General features: G+C 37.1%; 3 protein-coding genes and 1 non-coding gene across 5 annotated transcripts; 1 reads left to right on the top strand and 3 right to left on the bottom strand.

Moving 5' to 3' along the window:
- Nucleotides 1-209: 209 nt before the first annotated feature.
- Nucleotides 210-349, bottom strand: LOC111470420. The gene has a single exon (XR_002715038.1). It is a non-coding gene; the product is annotated as a small nucleolar RNA Z247 (small nucleolar RNA).
- A 1,064-nt stretch (nt 350-1,413) lies between these two features.
- On the top strand, nt 1,414-3,878 carry LOC111470315 (protein BOLA2). Its single transcript, XM_023115865.1, has 3 exons — nt 1,414-1,520; nt 3,433-3,455; nt 3,545-3,878. The coding sequence occupies exons 1-3, from the start codon at nt 1,458-1,460 to the stop codon at nt 3,741-3,743; spliced, it is 285 nt and encodes a 94-aa protein (XP_022971633.1). The 5' UTR covers nt 1,414-1,457; the 3' UTR covers nt 3,744-3,878.
- Nucleotides 3,879-5,885: 2,007 nt separating this feature from the next.
- On the bottom strand, nt 5,886-9,014 carry LOC111470314 (actin-7). 2 transcript variants are annotated; one of them, XM_023115863.1, is made up of 5 exons: nt 8,861-9,014; nt 7,747-7,818; nt 7,252-7,645; nt 6,553-7,166; nt 5,889-6,457 (listed from the first exon to the last, which is right to left on the bottom strand). In XM_023115863.1, the coding sequence occupies exons 2-5, from the start codon at nt 7,804-7,806 to the stop codon at nt 6,392-6,394; spliced, it is 1,134 nt and encodes a 377-aa protein (XP_022971631.1). In that variant the 5' UTR covers nt 7,807-7,818; nt 8,861-9,014; the 3' UTR covers nt 5,889-6,391. The 2 variants fall into 2 exon arrangements, with proteins under 2 accessions (XP_022971632.1, XP_022971631.1); XM_023115864.1 differs by lacking the exon at nt 8,861-9,014 and having other exon boundaries at nt 5,886-6,457; nt 7,747-7,815.
- Nucleotides 9,015-18,329: 9,315 nt separating this feature from the next.
- LOC111470371 (RING-H2 finger protein ATL78-like) lies at nt 18,330-19,065 on the bottom strand. Its single transcript, XM_023115934.1, has one exon. It carries the CDS (start codon nt 19,014-19,016, stop codon nt 18,369-18,371), a length of 648 nt encoding a protein of 215 aa, XP_022971702.1. The 5' UTR covers nt 19,017-19,065; the 3' UTR covers nt 18,330-18,368.
- Between the last annotated feature and the right edge of the window lie 626 nt (nt 19,066-19,691).

Raw genomic sequence — 19,691 nt, 5'->3', positions numbered from 1 at the left:
TATGCCCCACTTTACCGCAGATCTAGAAAGAAGAACGAGAAGAAGGGTCACGACGATCACCAGCAGGACGAGAGGGCGCACCACCTTGAGAGAACGACCACGACCACGATTCCTACGCCCACGGTTCTTCTGCTGATCACCACGGCCAACATAATTGGCCGAAGATCCAGGATTTAACTGAAGTTCACCCTGGTGTTGTAGTTGGCGAGCCTCAAACGTCATTAGATGTGCAAACACATCATCAAGCGTGAGGGTTTCACTCTTTGTAGTCATCGAGGTGACAAAGGAATCATAGTCAGGGCCAAGACCAGCAAGGAGATATGCGATCACATCATCATCCTACAAGGAAAAGCCGGCAGCGGCCAGCTCGATGGCAAACCCTTTGATCTTGTGAAAATAATCTGCAGCAGACAGATCGCGTTTCTTGGACGTGGCGAGATCAATACAAATCTGAATAGTGCGAGCACGAGTTGACGACAAAAACATCTGTTGCAGGGTATCCCACGCCTCCTTGGACGTAGTAGCGGCAACCATATCGTGAAGAATCTCCTCACACATGGAGGAGAAAAGGCCGCTAAGGACCTGTTGATCCTGATTATACCACAGATCATAGGCCGGATTAGAGACCAAGTCAGCCCCAGCAGTGGTTGAGGAAGGGACCAACTTAGCAGGTGCGACAATGGTACCATCGAGGTAGCACATAAGCTTCGTACTTCGTAGGTAGGGGAGGAGCTGGGCGCGCCATATGATGAAGTTGTTTTTGGTGAGACTGATTGTGACAGCGTGGTGGAGAGGGATTGGGCCAAAGATCAACGCCATGGTAGATGAGATCGTGTTAAAGATGGTGGATGAGGAGGAAGAAGATAAGATAAAGATGGTGGATGAGGAGGAAGAAGATAAGATAGGAGGAAGAAGATAGGATAGACATTGTTAATGAATAAAACGTTAGCTCTGATACCATGTCAAGTTAAATGGCATTATGACCGGTCACCACTCATGTATTTATAGAGGTGTATAATGAGGATTATGGTGGACTTGATACATGTTAACAAACCAAGAAATCATAGATTTGATCCATCATAACAAACAGAAAATCATAGATTTGATCTATGTAACAAACTAACAAATCATAAATTCTTGATCATAGTAACAAACTAGTAAATTCTACGTTTAACAATATTAATAACTAAAATCTCATAAAATTCAAATATCAAACATTCTCAAGTCACATTGTATCACTAAGATCGGTTAAAAATATTAAATATTTGTTGTGGGCTTTGGGCCCATTAAAATTATGGTTGTTGTGGGCTTTGGGCCCATTAAAATTTTGGTTGTTGTGGGCTTTGGGCAACAGCGGTCCATCAGATCCATCTGCCCCTTTTAAGAAGTCAATTGCATTTCTCTGAGAAAGTATATAAAGCAAAGAAGAAGAAACGGCAGGAAGGCAATTGAAGAAGATGGGAGTCACAAAGGAGCAACTCGAATCTACTTTAACCTCCAAATTGAATCCTCAGCATCTGGTTTGCTTCTTCTTCACGCTCTTTCTCGACTTTTTTCTTCATCGGATCATCTGATTATCGATCCTCGTGTTCTGTTGACCTGCGGTTTTCCTTTTTGTTCACTTAGTATTGAGCGAAAAATTGGCATCGTGTTCTTGCTAGTTTAGCTTTTCTAAGTCTTAGTTCACTTCATTGCTTTGAATTTAGATAGTGGAACTGAGAAGAGATTTGGAAGTGATATCTTCCGATCCAATGGATGATTTTCTCTGCTTTTTGTTTTTACTTGGAGATCTTATGGTGTTTGAGTGGTGGATCTGAAAGCCTTATGGAGTATGATATTCATTGGTTCCATTCACAGTGAAGTTATTCAAAGAATATTTATCTTAAAAGAGGCTTTGGTTTTTTTTTTGTTCAAATGGCATGGGTTATTTGCTATTTTGTAATGATTTTGGTTTTAGTTTCCTGTTTTCTTCAGTGACTTACTGATATTTTTTCTTCCTTGTTCTCTACTTAAAGAAATCACTAATGTTCAAGTTTGAGAAACAAATTAAGTTTTTCAAAACTTCTCCGAAACTTGATGACAAACAAAAATGTTGTTAATAAAAAACTGTATTTCTTAAGAGAACTGAAAACAAAATTGTTTGTATTATTCTTACTTAGTGATATGTTAGGATTTGTGATGTACTATTGTTGGATTACCAGACGAACACTGTGAATTTTCCCTGAGATGTGTTTGGACTTAATACTAGAAGTTCCAAAATAGAAGTAAAACTTCAAAACTGGGGACTGCTTTTGTGAACAAAGTATTCTGGGCTTTATAAGCAATTCATTGGAGTCTGAAAACTGAATGTATAGCAGAAACTTAACAAGAGGAAAAAAAGCGTTGTCACCATGGTCATGTCTTGAAGGGATTTTCTGTAAATTTGATATTTAAGCAACGGTTCTGAAGTTTGCCTGATGCTCATTGATTGTCTGTAATTGATGGGTTTATAGAAAGTGAACAGTAATATACCATTTACATCCAATGTGGGATTGAGTATGTAAACCAATGACCTCAAGGATCGGCACATTTTTTTGAAAATGGAACAGTTCCTTCGAAGGAGGCTATTCTTGTTTTAGTCCTTACTAGGCTACCACTTTAAAGAAACGCACAAGTTTTCAAGCACCTCACTTTAATAAGTTTTTATTTCAAACATGGAGGTCAGGTGAGGATGGTCAACTTTTTGCTCATAGTGCTAGAATTTTCTAGTAGATATACAAATTCTTTACCACTAGAGGGGCGTTTAGCTCACTATTCTAAAAGTGGGGAGTATAAGTTAGCTGAGCCTAACCCATGGTTGACCCATGGTTGGTTGACAGTGTGAGATTCTACATCGTTTGGAAAGGGGAATGAAGCATTCCTTATATGGGTGTGGAAACCTCTCATTAGTAGACAATTTTTAAAACCTTGATAGAAAGCCTAGAAGGAAAACCCCAAAAAGGACAATCTTTGCTAGCGGTGGACTTGGGCGGTTAAAGCCAGACATCGAGCAGTGTGCCACGATGCTGGGCCCCCAAGGGGGTGGATTGTGAGATCTCACATTGTTTGGAGAGGGGAACGAAGTAATGAGCTTAGGCTTGGGCTATTACAAGCAGTAGACGCGTTTTAAAACGTTGACAGGTAGCTTGGAAGGGAAAACCCAAAGAAAACAATATCAGCTAGCGGTGAGGGGCTATTACAAACAGTTTTGCACAATACATCTTACTCTATTCTACTCCCTAAGTTGCAACAATGCTTTACCTTTACTCACCGGGGTTGCTAGAGTACTTTATCATTAATCTATAGGTTTGCTACAATATAATTTCTTGTAAATCCTTAAAAAAATTTCTAGTATACTACATGAACTGCAAAATCAGCATCTTGAATCACTAATTATTTCCTTGATTGTTTCAGGAGGTAACTGATACATCTGGAGGGTAAGTTCTAAACCACGCGTGATTAAGATTTTGTTATACATTTCTACAGCCATTTTCCTGAAGCATAAAACAAATGCTATCTCCACCAGGTGCGGGGCGAGTTTCGTAATTGATATTGTCTCGGAACGATTCGAAGGGAAAAGGTTGCTTGAACGACATCGGTTGGTGAATGCAGCTCTGGAGGAGGAAATGAAAGAGATTCATGCTCTCTCCATCAAGAAGGTTCTGACCCCACAACAGTGGAAGCAACAGCAAGAAGAATCTGAAAAATCAAAATCTGCTGCTTAGAAGAGCATGATTCATAAGTCAAGTAAGAGACACTGGTGATACTATAAATAAAGCATACTAAATAGCCACTAAAGTAACCATGTACTTCTGATTCTGCTGTACTTATGTATGAAAATTTCTGCTTTTCGGTTTGTTCTTTGTTGATAGTTGAATTTTAAAAAAATATATATCTGGATAAAAAAGATTTGGGTTTAGCAATTTAATAGGATCTTTGAGACGGAAACATGTTTAAGTAATAACCTAAATGATTAATCGTGTTCAAGTTATAAGCTAAAATTCTATAGTTTGGGTTTGGGTGACTCATATGTGACTCATTTTGTAATTGTTTCAAATGATTTGATCTAAATCATTATCGTGGAGATATGTGAATTAGGATATCTTATACAATAAATTTATATAAGATTAAACTATCAAATATTTTATTTCTTTATAAGTCGCTAATAAAAGAGATTAATATTACGACTCATCTTAATTTAGGGTGACTTGTGAATTCTTGTCAATGAGACTTATCTTAATACAAATGGACTATTTCCCAAAATAGTAGAGTGGTTCAAAGTCCTAAATTTTAGGACTTAACAATAGAGCTCCACCCTCTTAGAGGCCAGGAGAAACTTAGTTTATGGTTGGGTCATTACCATGATCTAAAGTGGGGGCGTCATCACATTGTTACTACATTGTACCATAATGTAAAGAGAGACCCCATGCATGTATATTGCATGCATGAATTACTTTCCAATATGTTAAATACGGATGTATAAACCATGATATTATACTTGTTTTTTCTGTTAGTTTTCGATAACATGAGCATGTGCTAGCCCCATTGTCGGCCAAGGAGGAAGATATATGAGCCCACCTAGTAGGTTAATGAGTGCATGCATGAACTATGTGTAAAGCAATATTATGCATCCAACCCTATTTAAAAAAAAGTAAGAGCTTAAGAAACCGTCATGAAAAGTAAGTCTCATTAGTTATGAACGATGCCGTATGTAATTGCATTTCTTGACTCGACATAAACCCATAAATGCCTGTATTTTTAGCTCCATCTGGATCATTAGAACTTTCGCCACTTTCAACTTTCCATCGAATTTTCATAGTCATAACATGCACATAGTAATAATTTTACTTTAAAAGAAACAATAACCAGTTACAATTCCCTCTTTTATTCCTCTCTAAGATTCCTTCACATCTCTTTTTTCATCTCTCCTTAGATATCAAAACTTTAGATAAATAGAAAAAAAAAAAACTCTTTCATTAGTATGTCTAAACATAAATGCAAGACATTTCAATACTTATCTAAAGTTGGGAAAGAACCCCAATTTAAAAACTACTTTTTATATTATATATATACTCTTAGTTTCTCATTTGCAACCCAACAAGACTTTAAAACTAAAAGTTAAAGTATAAAGTTCCATAAAATGGCACACATTTCCAAAATCAATACACCTATTCAACTAAACGATGAATCATTAAATATAAAATAATTGAAAAACGATGAATTATTGAATATAAAATAAAAGCCAGTAGTAAAGAACGTTAAAGTATCACAACAAACAGACCAATTTGAATGGTAAAATGGATAATAAATCATTCTTTCTTTTTCTTTCCACTATACACCCTCAAAAAATTATGACTCAAAATGGCCATTAACAGTAAATGAATTCAAATTTGTAGTTCAAATGCATGGACACAAACTCAAAAATGTTCAAAATAAATATATTATTTGATTCAATTATATTAAAACAATAAAGAAACAGTTGTGAAGCAGCAAAATTATGCACCTCAACTACTACTATTAAAAAAAGTCGACAATTATATATCAATCTCTCTAAATAATTCAAAGGCCAACCCATTACAACACACAAATGGAAGCAATACAAAGGCTCCACAGGTCACCAATTTGTGACCAACTATTTCTTTCATTTTCTATAGATTCCTTTTCTTCTAAGAGAAAAGTCAGCAAAAGAAGTTCAAAATGATGGAACCCTCATATCAATATCAACCTCTGATATATATATTTTCAATAGCTCTCAAATGGCCCTCCAATTTGTAGGAGCACAATTGGAGAAATAACCATTAATAGACAGAACACTAAAGGAGGATGGAAAGAAGAAAAATGTGAATATGAATATGAATATGATGCCCTTATAAAGCTTTCAACCCAAATAATAAAATATCATTTTGCATAGCATGTTTATGACTGCAAGGAAGGACCAAACTGACTAATATTTGTCTTACAATAACTATTAACATTAATGTTCTCGAAAAAAAATAAACAAAGAACTTGGAATATAAAATAGGAGGAAGAAAGAGAGAAGGATAGAGAAAAATAAAAGCATCACAATCGTCTCCTACTAAGAGAAAAGACATGGTTGCGTCACAGATTTGGCAAAGGCAGGCAGGGAAAGATTTTGGAAGGAAAGTTGTTTTTGCCCACCAACAACAACATAAACATCCAGAGGGTCTCAGTTACTTCTTAATCCCAAACTCATAGCGGCGGTGGAAAGATATGGCATATGAATGAATGACCTCAGAAATATACCCTCCTTCCATGACCCATATCCGTGCTCAACCGAAACAGTTCACATTACACATGACACAAAAAAAGCCAACTAAAGGAAATAACTCACCATTCAAAGCACATATTGAACCTAGAAGCACTTCCTGTGGACAATGGATGGGCCAGATTCGTCATACTCGCCCTTCGAAATCCACATCTGGTAAGAACATACGAAGTGTATTAGTCAGTAAGAAACTTGTGCGAGAAATGGAACCAAGAGAGAGGTAAGAGTGAAAGAAGGGAGTGTCTCACCTGCTGGAAGGTGCTGAGCGATGCAAGGATTGACCCTCCAATCCAGACACTGTATTTCCTTTCTGGTGGTGCAACGACCTTGATTTTCATGCTGCTGGGAGCAAGAGCTGTGATCTCTTTGCTCATTCGGTCGGCAATACCAGGGAACATGGTGGAACCACCACTGAGAACAATGTTGCCATACAAATCTTTTCTGATATCCACATCACACTTCATAATTGAGTTGTAAGTAGTCTCGTGGATTCCAGCAGCTTCCATTCCGATGAGGGATGGCTGGAAAAGAACTTCAGGGCATCGGAATCTCTCAGCTCCAATAGTGATGACTTGTCCATCAGGCAGTTCATAGTTCTTCTCAATTGAGGAGCTACTCTTGGCAGTCTCGAGTTCCTGCTCATAGTCAAGTGCAACATAAGCCAGCTTCTCTTTCATGTCACGGACAATTTCCCGCTCGGCAGTGGTTGTGAACATGTACCCTCTCTCGGTGAGAATCTTCATTAAAGCATCAGTTAGATCACGACCCGCAAGGTCCAGACGGAGGATAGCATGGGGTAGAGCATAACCCTCATAGATTGGCACAGTGTGACTAACACCATCACCAGAGTCGAGCACAATACCTATTCAAATAATTCATTAAATATTTATCCAAACCACAACCTATTCGTCCTAAATTTAGGATGGAAGGAAGAAACAGATGTGAACCTGTTGTCCGACCACTGGCATACAGAGATAGAACGGCCTGAATGGCAACATACATGGCAGGTACATTAAAAGTTTCAAACATGATTTGTGTCATCTTTTCTCTGTTGGCTTTAGGATTGAGAGGAGCCTCAGTAAGAAGCACTGGGTGTTCTTCTGGTGCAACACGTAGCTCATTGTAGAATGTGTGATGCCAAATCTTTTCCATATCATCCCAGTTGCTGACAATACCATGCTCAATGGGATATTTCAAGGTAAGAATACCTCTTTTGGATTGGGCCTCATCACCAACGTAAGCATCTTTCTGGCCCATACCCACCATGACACCGGTGTGTCGAGGTCGACCAACAATACTGGGAAACACTGCCCTGGGAGCATCATCACCAGCAAATCCAGCCTACAATTTAAAAATTAAAAACTTCAGACCTATTACAAGTCTCAAGGAAAAAGCAAACATGCCAAGAAAAACGGGTACATGTTTGAAGAGCAGCGATCTACCTTCACCATTCCGGTTCCATTATCACAAACAAGTGGCTGGATATCCTCAGCATCGGCCATCTTTTATAAATACTGAAAAAACACACACAAATGAGAAAATTACTACCAAACATGGTGCAATGCATCGTTGAATTGGTAGTAATAAGCTGTAAGCATATAGCACACAATCCAATTTGTAATAAGGCCCAGGGTAGAAATTATAAACGACGTCACCTAATAATAGTTTTACTCCAAAACCCATACTAGCTTCTACTTTTGTCCAAACATTAAAAGACTGAAATTTTACAGGAAGAACCGGATCGGCTTCAAGAGAAAATATTGATTCTTGGGAAAGGTGACGGGCAAAATCTCACATATATTCTATTAGAAGATAAACTACAAGGAAAAGAGAGGCCAAACAGATGATGCACTAGGGATAATCGTAAGCAACACGATTTTAATATAAAAATCATGTGAGTTAAGTCAGCAAATAATCGATCCCCAGTCAATCAACTTTCAACATCGCTTATCAACAGAACAATTCAAGTAGCTGAGATCTTTAGTTGAACTTCTTCACAAGTCCAGTCATGACACCAGGTAAATATGGCAGTAGAAACGATGTTATAAGAATACAATTGCATCGAGAAAATTACAAGCGATATCCAACAAATACAAGATCTCAGGTCCAGTATCACAAAATTTCAATAACAACACGCAAAAGGTCAAAGATCAGCAACAGTACTTTCAGAATCTAATTGCAAATAGCCATCGAAATGTCACCGAGTCCACTAACCAAACAGATTCCAAAACAAAAGATAAAAAGAACAAAGGAAAAGAATCCTTTACAGCAAGAAACAGTATAACGATTTACAAATCACATGATTCACATCAGAAAACTCAGAATAGCAAACGAACTAAGCAGCCACTGTTTAAAAAGGCAATCAAAGAACTAGAAGCTAAAAAATCTCATGATCGACGAAAACAAAGCATACATTGGTAAAAATAAAGAGAAAACAACCAGATCGAAGTTCATAAGAGTGATAAAAAACCAGAAATGGCAGGAAAAGCAAATCCAAATCTGGAATGAAATCAGAGTAAGAGATCTAAACAAAAGCAGATCGAAAGGGGAACATACCTGTGGAAGTGAAGAAACGGAAGCAGAGAAGGAAGATGTAAGAGCCAAGAGAGGGAATCGACGGCCTCTCTCCGTTTTCAGGCTCAGTCTCTCCCGGTTGCAAAGGCGAGAAGGTTAGATCGAAAATGGAGAGAAGGAAGGAATGGACGAAGGGAGGGGAAAATGAGGGTATTTATATGGAAAAGGAAAAAAGAAACAAAATGCAAATTCAAATTCAAATGAAATTCAGATGAAATGAAGAATTTGGGTGAATGATTTCGACCACCAGTAAAGATAGTGTGACCTGGATGACAGCCTTTCTTTATTTTTTCTTTCTTTTTCTTCGGGATTTAATTCATTACATTTTTATTTGTCAGAATTTTTTTCTTCCCTGACATTTGTTAAATTAATGTCCACGTGGATATTTTTATTTTTACCAACGACACGAAGATTTAAACCTCGGACTTTCCCAGCTCCATGTATAACATAACAAGGTTGTGTTTTGTCTCTCTATCGGATGTTCCTCTCACTCTCAATTTCCCTTAACCAATTGATCGAACTTGCAACCTGTAACAGCTCAAGTCTACCGTTACCAATATAATGTCTACTTTGACCCGTTATGTAGCGCCGTCAGTCTCAGAGTTTTAAGACACGTCTACTATAGAGATTTTTCTACACCCTTGTAAGAAATGTTTTGTTACCCTCTCCAACCGATGTGGGATCTCACAATCCATCCCCTTTGAAAGTCAACATTCTTATTGGCACACTGCCCGATGATTGGCTATGATGCCATTAATAACATCTCAAACCCACCGCTAACCGATATTGTCTGCTTTGACCCGTTACGTAGCTTCCTCAGTCTCACAATTTTAAAACGCGTCTTCTCAATTGTTGTCATCCATATACATAAATGCTTATCGTCGAAAGTTGACCATCACCTAACCTTTCGTCACCATCACTTCACATGAGCACATTGTTTCCAATTATCGATAGGATTTTGACTTCACAAAAGTGATGCATGTCCTAGGAGCATTATGTGCACGAAAGCACATCTATGCATGAAAATGATGCAAAACGAGTGAAGTCGAGAGTATTGAGAGTGATGCTTGTCTAATAGGTTAGTGAACATGAAATTGTAATGGCTCTGTTTTGGCTAATTACATATCATCATCAACTTCACGATAGTCATAATAGGTTAGGTTTTAGGTCTCACCATAGTCATGAGGATTTGCCAATCTATTGGCACGGCGGAGGCTTGACTCGACGAACACGACTCTCCACAATGGTATGATATTGTCCACTTTGAGCATAAGCTCTCATGGCTTTGCTTCGGGCTTCCCAAAAGGCCTCATACCAATGAAGTTAGTATTCCTCACTTATAAACCCATGATCATTCCCTAAATTAGCCGATGTGGGACTTTCATCATCAAACACGTACGTTTTTTTTGTTCCCAAATAAAAATCTAACATACTTGGAAAGTTGTTATCCTTTATCAAATTTTACTTCATTCTCAACATGCATATAAAAACAATCCGAGTCATAAAGGTTGGTTTGTTTCGTAGGAATCCAAGATTCTCATGAAACAGACAACTAAGACAACTAAATCACTTCGTTTGTTTTGGAGTAATCTATGATACTGAGACATTTTATGTAACAACCCGAAATTTGAATAATAATAATAATATTAATATATATAAAAAAAAAAAGTGGTCTCTTCGGCCTTAAGTTGAGAAAATAGAGATAAACTCTAATATAAATAAAAGGTCTCACAGTTTTATTGAGTCATAACAATTGTTCGGTTTCATCTCATTTGGGAGGTTTAGAGCTAGTCGAGAATACATTTTTTTACGGTTCTAATTAGATTTTTCAGCTGATCTGGCTTGGGTTTGATACACTTGGACCTTTTTCAACCATTTTCGACTCTTTGGGATGTGTTTTTTACACTTTTAGAGGCGTGTACGACTACTTTTTAGCTAATTTAAATTATTTAGAATTAAGTTTAGATTGTTTTATGCAATTAGATAAGTCCATTTCTTATTCTAAATTATGATTGTGAGACTACTCGGGTAGAATTATGTTTCAAGAAGCACTAGCATCAATAAAAACATCATGTGACACCCGAGTAAAGAATAGGTACATGAATGAACCAAAACCATATCTGAATGAGAGCGATCCTGTGGATTGGATGACTAAGAAAGACTTAAAGGAAATGAAAGTTACTACCTATACCAACATAAGAACTCCATTTAAGCGGGCATTACTTGGAGCAATTCTAGATTGGGTGACCTCCAAGGATTTTTTATCGGGATGTATGTGAGTGAAGAAAAAACATTGTATGTGAGTGAGGAAAAAGTATGAGTAGGGACTCGTATTGGTTTGTGGGAATAGTCTTCACTCTTAAAAAGCGAGAAGTAGGTAATGTGACCATGCCAGGGGAGGTTGCAGGTGAATGTCAGAGCAATAGGTGCTAAATTCGAATTCCGAATCCTGATCCAAATCTTGGGCATAAGTTCTTACAAATGGTGTCAAAGCGATACCTCTCCTAGTAAGACGTAATTCGAGGACGAACCAAGGTGTAAGTTGATGGACATATAACACCCTAGTAAAGGAGGGTATATGGATGAACCGAAACCACATTCAAACGAGAGTAAGCTTGAGGATAAGATGATTAAGAAATTCTTAAAGGAAATGAAAATTACTATCTATACCAACAAGATGCACATTCCCTTTTAGTGACCAAATCATAGAAACTCTAGAGTTAAGTGTGCTTTACTTGGAGTGATTCTATGTTGAGTGACCTCCTATGAATCTTCTGAGATACATGTGAGTGAGGAATAGGAAGAACTTATATTGGTATATCGGGATAGTTTTCATTCTTGAAAATGGAGAAGTAGGTAACATGACTATGTTGCAAGGGATGCAGGAGAATGTCGATTATCCTAATCTTAATCTTGAGCATGGGTCCTTACAAATGGTATCAGACCGATACCTCTCAAAGTAAGATGTGGTTAGGAGACGAACGAAGTTAGAAGCTAGTAGACATGTGATACTCAAATATATGAGGGGTACATGGATGATCCAAAACTACATTCGAATGAGAATGATTTTAAGGATAGGATGACAAAGAAAAGCTTAAAGAAAAGGAAAGTTCCCACCTCTTAGGGTACACCTACGTCATCTCATGCCTTCACGACATCTAACTTAGAGCTTATTATGGACTTAACTCTACGTANTAAGGTGACACATTCGTTTAAGGTGACTCAAATTGTTTATATATCGACATGTGAGTACAAATATCCTATATAATTAGTTTGTATAAGACTGGACAATAGAAGATTCCACACTTATGAGTCATCGAAAATATATGAGGGGTACATGGATGATCCAAAACTACATTCGAATGAGAATGATTTAAGGATAGGATGACAAAGAAAAGCTTAAAGAAAAGGAAAGTTCCCACCTCTTAGGGTACACCTACGTCATCTCATGCCTTCACGACATCTAACTTAGAGCTTATTATGGACTTAACTCTACGTATATATCCTACAATCAACTCTGAGAACCGTCCAAAATAGCAAAGTCGAGTCGTTTAAGGTGACACATTCGTTTAAGGTGACTCAAATTGTTTATATATCGACATGTGAGTACAAATATCCTATATAATTAGTTTGTATAAGACTGGACAATAGAAGATTCCACACTTATGAGTCATCGAAATTTTTTAACTGGTTAATTCTATAACACATTCAACTCGGGTAGAGTAAGAAATCGAGCCATTTCTCACACAAAATTTGAAAACAGTCTTAAAAAATTCAAAATTTTCATCGAAACAATTTATTCAATCTCAAAACATAAAACAAAATTCACGGAAACAAAACAATATCAACGTATGCTTGAATCTCGGGTCACGTTTGAGAGAAATATTTTGAAAAACGTGAGGGTAAAAATAGTGAAAACAATTTCAAAGAAAGTAATGTAACGACCTCTTATAGTACATCTTGAGGCATTTTAGCCCTAGCGGGATAAAAATGATTTTGGTTACCAATCATATACCTTCGTATTGACACAACAATAATAGACATGAGGCCATAGACAACAAATCTTAGACAAGCATAACCAGAACATTCGACACACGTGGCTACACGCAACATGCGTTAGACAAACATGACAGTAACATCTAACCATCAGATTCACAATTTCTTCGTTTTAAAAAACTCGATCGTTGTTTTAAAAGTAAAGAAAACGATAAATAAACATATATTTTATTAGTAATTAATATAATTCAATTCCTGTTATGAATATCGATTGACGTGATATGATATAGATGCGACGTAATATTTGACTCCATGAACGTTCCACAAAATTGTGTGTTTAGAGTAGTGCATGTCCACTCGTGTGTTTTAAAAGTCCTTTAGGCTATACTATATATTATTATTATTATTTTTATATAATTTTCCCAAAAATACATAACTTTTGAAATATTATTATCTATCTGGTTTGGATTCCAATTGTCCCAACATTTATGCAACACCACTTTGTAAGGGAAGATTATATTATACATATATATACATATATATATATATATATTAAAGATTATGATTTAAAGTTGGAGCCCTATTTTTAGTAGTGGCAAAGCATTATTATTATTATTTTATTTTTTTAATTTCCATATGCATATTTTTTTTAGTATCATAAAAGGGTCGTTTATCACGAGAGTCGAAAATCCTTTTGATAGCAAAAATTTAACGTTTCATACCTAAAATTCGAATCACGGTTCAAAATTCAAATTCAGTACTTGTATGCCCTAAGGTTAGAGTTTTCACGGATCTCCCTATTACTAGAAAACCTACTGAAGTCGAGTATGGGAAGAGGAAAAGAAAATCATACTGGTTGGTTGCTTGCTCGTGTGCACCCCTTACAAGTTTAACGTCTCATGTCTAAAATTCGAATCACAGTTCAAAATTCAAATTCAGTACTTGTATGCCCTAAGGTTAGAGTTTTCACAGATCTCCCTATTACTAGGAAACCTACTGAAGTCGAGTATGGGAAGAGGAAAAGAAAATCATACTGGTTGGTTGCTTGCTCGTGTGCACCCCTTACAACATTGAATAATGTCACCACAGATCAATATAGGTTCTTTTAACATGATTTGTTATCACTCACATGTATCCCAAGAAAATTCTCAGAGGTCACTTGTTGGGTAGGGAATAGCTTTTAATTATTTTAAGCATTCTTCAGTTAGTCTATCATTAAGATCACTCTCATTTAAATATGATATCGATTCATTCATGTACTCTTCATTTTAACTTTTATGAGTGTTTCAAAAACGTCTTTAAACTTTTTTTTTTTTAAAAAAAATCAAGAACTCATTAGTACTACATTAAAAAAATAACATTAAAATATTTTTAAATAATATATGAGATATCGATAAATGGTTTTTGATCGAGATTCAGATAGAAACGTCGTCAGAGTTCAATGTACGGAGTGTTAGATGAACACGACTCTCTACAATAGTATGATATTATTCACTTTGAGCATTAGCTCTCATGGTTTTGTTTTGGACTTTCTCGTAAGGCCTCATACCAATGGAGATAGTATTTCTAAATTATGAACCCATGATCATTCCATAAATTATCATGCGTGGGACTTTTCTTTTCATCCGAACACCGAGAAGAGAGAAACGAAAGAAAAACGTGGAAATTCGGGCTAAGAAGGTAAGGTTCGGCGGATCAGGATCCAGGTCGGACACAACCCGCAGCCCAACTCGCAGAGCATCCGAGACCCAACCCATTTATTCCTCGGGCCAAACCCCATGTCTACAGCAGCCTGCACACGTGTGTCTGCAGCCCGAGTAACACCCAAGTACCAAGGCCCAAACCGTTACGGCCCAAAACCAAGATCAGCCCAGCAGCCTGTGACCTGCGTACCCGAACGCGACCTGCACACCCGCGCGCGATTTACGCCTTGACCCAAAGTCGTATGTACACGCGTCAGCCTATTATTGTGCCATGTGGCACACCTGCAACGAATGACTCCCTCGGCTTGGCTCGGCGGCTAAAAAATCGCTCATTTGGCTCGCTAATTTGACCTTGTTTAAGGCAAATAAGGTGAGTAGAGAGGTAAATTTCTCAATTTAGGTTTAATTGAGTTAAGAATTATTAGATAACTAACGAAATGAGAAATGAGATGGACATTCTAATAGAAAACAATAACCAGCGGTAATTTGGAGCAATTTCGTGGAACGGGAGCGAAAATACTCGAATTAGGGAGAACGTCGGCTAAGGTCAACCAACTCAGTGACCCTACCATTGTTTGATTTTAATTGTATGTTGTATGACGACACATGCTCGTTGCTTTGCACGTGTCGTAGGCCTGTATATGCAAACTATTATGAAATGATATGTATATGCTATAATATGTGATTGTTGTGTTGTATTTGATGAATTGATATGTTTATGATACTATATGTTATGATATGATCTGATATGTTGAAGACATACACAGATTATGTATGTGATTATTATGACATATGATATCATATGCGTACGATATGGATTGTTATGTTTTAAAGCATAAAAATATTATGATATGATATATGTGAGATATGAACGATATGATATGATTGACATGCAAAATGATGAACTAACATGAAATACAACCCCGAAATACACATGAAAGTTATGATAAATGGTATGACAAACGTTATGAGAAATGATAAGAAAAATGTTATGATAGGAAGAAAAAGCTAGCAGGGTTGTATTAAATGTTAATAAAAAAAAATGTTGAAACCTTCTGCATTATTGTGTGCGAGCATAGTGGGATACCCTATTCCTTCATGATAGTACGAAAACATCGCTACAAGGTAGATGAACGATCATTATGTTTACCATAATGTTGTCATAACTGTCGCTACTTCTAATGGGTGTTCGACATCAACAGCTACCAGAGAATGTTTGCCCGACTAGAAAGAGGCCTAGGAGGTGTGTCAACCAACTGGTGGGTTCATACTCGTACGTGTGGACCGTGTGTAGGAAAATTAAGTACGCATCCAAGTTGCCTATTAGGATAGTCGTCGTAGGAAAATAGACTGTTATGATAGGTCTCATGCATGTAACTGTATGTGTTTGCATTTAACCCCGATAGAGGGGTTTCTTATTGAGTATTTCTTAAAATACTCAAGCCATATGCTCAAATAAAGAAAAGACTCCCCTAGACAGCTAACAGTGGCATTGCAACTACGAGACGTGACACATACTTATGATAGTTTCGTAATTTAAATTTGGTAGACTATAGGTTAGTTGCATTTCCATTTAGTAGCATATAGGTTAGTATAGAACATTTCCCTTTGTATTGTTTTTTTCATTTTTTATTTCAATTGGTTCATAAATCTTAGATGAAACATGCAAGACCAAGGTTAACTTTTATTATAAAGTTTCAAATGAATTAATTATGTATTAAATGTTCATGATATGTATACAGTAGTGTCCTTAGGTTAAGTAGAAAATTTAGAGTCGTTATATATACGATCAGTAAGTAGCTTATAGGGATCACTTCCTGTGAGTTCTATGACAATGTGGGGAATAGTAGTCAAGTAAGTAGCTTCTTCTAATGAACCTAACCTATCACAGGAATAAGAGTCTACAACCATCCATAGTCGTCCTTCAAGAAATGGAGTAGTAGGGTCGTGCCTTGAGACACAGTGTACCATAGAGAGACTTCATGTGATTATGATCTAGGGATCTCCAACTATTCCTTAAGAGTGAGAAACCATATGACGGTAATAGTTTGACAGGCACAAGACCCGTCCCCTCTTAGTTGAGACGACATTACATGGTCTATTAAAGAGGCGTCAGCTAAATCCTTGCAGAGGACCAATATTGAGCAATATTTCTCATGCTCTAGCAGTTTAGTAGTTGGAAATAATTAAAGGTCACACCTCACATATACTTAGACGTTTGAGCGAGGGACATGGGCAATGACATTTTAATTGGTTAACCTAAATAAGCCCAAAGTCCAGAAAGAACCCCATAAGGGTTTGGAAATGCTCCAAGGAAGCCGAGTACTACACATCATGAGCTGATGAGAGCTTAAATAGAGCAAGTACGAATGAAGAGTTAGGGTCTAAGGCAAATAAGACTGTAAGAACCTAATGTTATTTGATTGGAAAGCTAGAGTCTACATGCTGACTAAGTATTTTATGTTCACTCATGCGACTTTTCCATTTTTGATGGTTCGTGAGGTAGTTATCTCTAGTGGAAGAGCTCAAAAGTTGTGCGATTGCTACAAAACCGTTAATCTATGTCATTTTGAGTTTATGACCTTTTGATGTGATTTTGCATATTATGTTTTATTTTACCTAGAATTGGTATGAGTTAACTTCTTATCTAGTGGTCCCTAAAAATGAAAAAAAAAAAATTATCGAGACATTTAGACCTAGTTCGTGCTTGATGGTCCATAATTCGAAGCCTCAAAGAGCGGATCGTTACACATGCTAACAATAAGTTTACTTACCGTTTAAGCTAAACTAGATATTCCTATACACTTCTTAGCCGGTGGTCGAATGATTCTGCTTTGACGTGGTCCAACTTCATCTATGTCGTTCCATGCATGCACAATATCAAATTTAGATTCTTTTCATGAAACTAATATCAAAACAACTCTAAACATTTATAATTTTGACCTTAATTTGGCCGTAAAACATTGAAGTAGAAGGCTTTCCATATTATAATAGGGGTTTGGTGTCCAATTATGTAGAGTTGTGTTAATTACTTTAGTTAGTGCTCTCCCCCTCATTTCCCATTCATTCAAAGTGCCTTTCAATTCTTCCTTTTTTTTTTTAATCTAATCTTTCTTCCTTTATATATATATTCTCTTAATATTTTTTTGTTTCTTTTTCAACTATGGGATTCCACCTCGATTAGACAGAGGATGACACATTTATTATAAGGGTGTGAAAACTTATTCCTAACAAATACGCTTTAAAATCACGAGGCTGATGACAATATATAACGAGCCAAAACAGACAATATCTACTAAAAGTGGGCTTGGACTGTTACAAATGGTATAAGAGCCAGACATCGAGACGTTGAGCTTGGACTGTTACAAATGGTATAAGAACCAGACATCGAGACGTTGAGCCTTGAAAGAGAGTAAATTGTGAGATCCCACCTCTATTAGAGAGAAGAACAAAATATTCCTTATAACGGTCGGTATGTCCTGTTATAACAACTTGCCAAGTTTGATTTCATAAGAAATTGCAAGAAATGGTCCAAACCAAACACCATCTTAGAGATCATTCTAATTTAATACATGAATTCATGAAGTGGGTGAGATTATCATTGCCCAATTATTTTGTTTTGTATTAGAATCATATTACTTAAAGCATTATCATTAAAATATTATTTAATATGAATGAAAATTGGAGTAATGTTAGAATTTGTTTTTCATTCATCAAAAAAGGAATTTTTTTAAAAAATATACACAAATTCATCAAACTCTAAAACTTCGCTTAATTCATATTATCATCCATTACAGCCATAAATTCCGTACCCGAGCTTCGGGATCCAGCGGTGCTAAGTTAATGGCCGGAGGAGGAGGAGACGTCGGACCGCCGACCCCGGCGATTTTCTGAGAAGTTTGGACTAAACACTGGCGACATTTAGGGCAAGAGGAGTGAGAACTCAACCATTTATCAATACACTTAACATGGAAGCCATGGTTGCACTTGGGGAGAAGCCGAAGCTTCTCGCCGTCGACGAAGTCCGACAAGCAAATAACGCACTCGGAGTCGAGCCCGGGGAGGTTGAGATCTGGGGTGAATTGAACCATAGTGAAGCTCTTGATGGCTTTCTTGTGGACTCCGATGGGGGCGGAGGTGTTGGAGGAGGGGTGAGGGTCATCGGAGACGACAAAACGAGAGCATTTCAAAGCGCATCTGATGATGGAGTTGAGGCCTAATGAGCAAATTAAGGCACAGAGGAGGACGGAGAGGACCATGACGACATTGGTATCGAAGGTGTAGGATTCGAGTGGGCGATGGAGGACGGAGGAGGGAGCGTCGGCGGTGAAGGAGAGCGTGCGGAGGGAGGAGTGAAGGAGGAGCTTTCTTGAATAATAGAACACTTGATCTCCATGGTGAATGAGCTGATGAGGTGAAGAAATGGAAGCAGCCGACATGTTTTATGTGTGTGTTTTTTTAAGGATTTTGAATGTTTGATGTTTGAGAGAGTGAAGAAGAGGTATTTATAGGGATAATGGATTTGCTTTATATGAACTTTGCTGCTTAATTGGTTGATCCTTTGGAGAACTCCAAGATCTCTTAGCTTATCCACCTTGGAATCCCACAATCAATTCAATTTGGATTTATTTATGAACTCTTAAAATGTATTAAAATTCTCGTTAGGACGTACTATACGTATCTTGAAGTTCTTGTTTGTCGTTGTTGACTAATTTGATCAATAAATTTAGGTTACGATAATCTCTAAGTGATTCTTAAACAAAAAATATTAGACTTTTCAAATCGTAGATGATGAAACCTCCGTATACTATGCTAAAACCTAGTGTTGAACATCAACTTATCACTTAATGAAGGAGTGTGGACTATATGATTAATTTCATCGATGAAATTAAGTTATGACAACCTTTGAGTGATTCTTAGATTAGGGGAGATGACCTGAGAACCCCATCAATCCGGACTATCTGACCTAGCCCAAGGTTTAGGGTTTAGGGTTGGTTCGTGGGTTGACTTTTTTTTTTGTTAAGTCAACCTAACCAACCTGAAACTAGCGTTACAACACAACTCAACTCTACCCTTCTTTTAAGATTATTGTGAAAATTAAGAATATTTGACAT

This window comes from Cucurbita maxima, unplaced genomic scaffold (assembly GCF_002738345.1).
Source record: "Cucurbita maxima cultivar Rimu unplaced genomic scaffold, Cmax_1.0 Cma_Scf00044, whole genome shotgun sequence".
Taxonomy (NCBI): domain Eukaryota; kingdom Viridiplantae; phylum Streptophyta; class Magnoliopsida; order Cucurbitales; family Cucurbitaceae; genus Cucurbita; species Cucurbita maxima.
The sequence above is the reverse complement of the archived record's forward strand: the minus strand, read 5'-3'. Positions and strand labels throughout refer to the sequence as shown.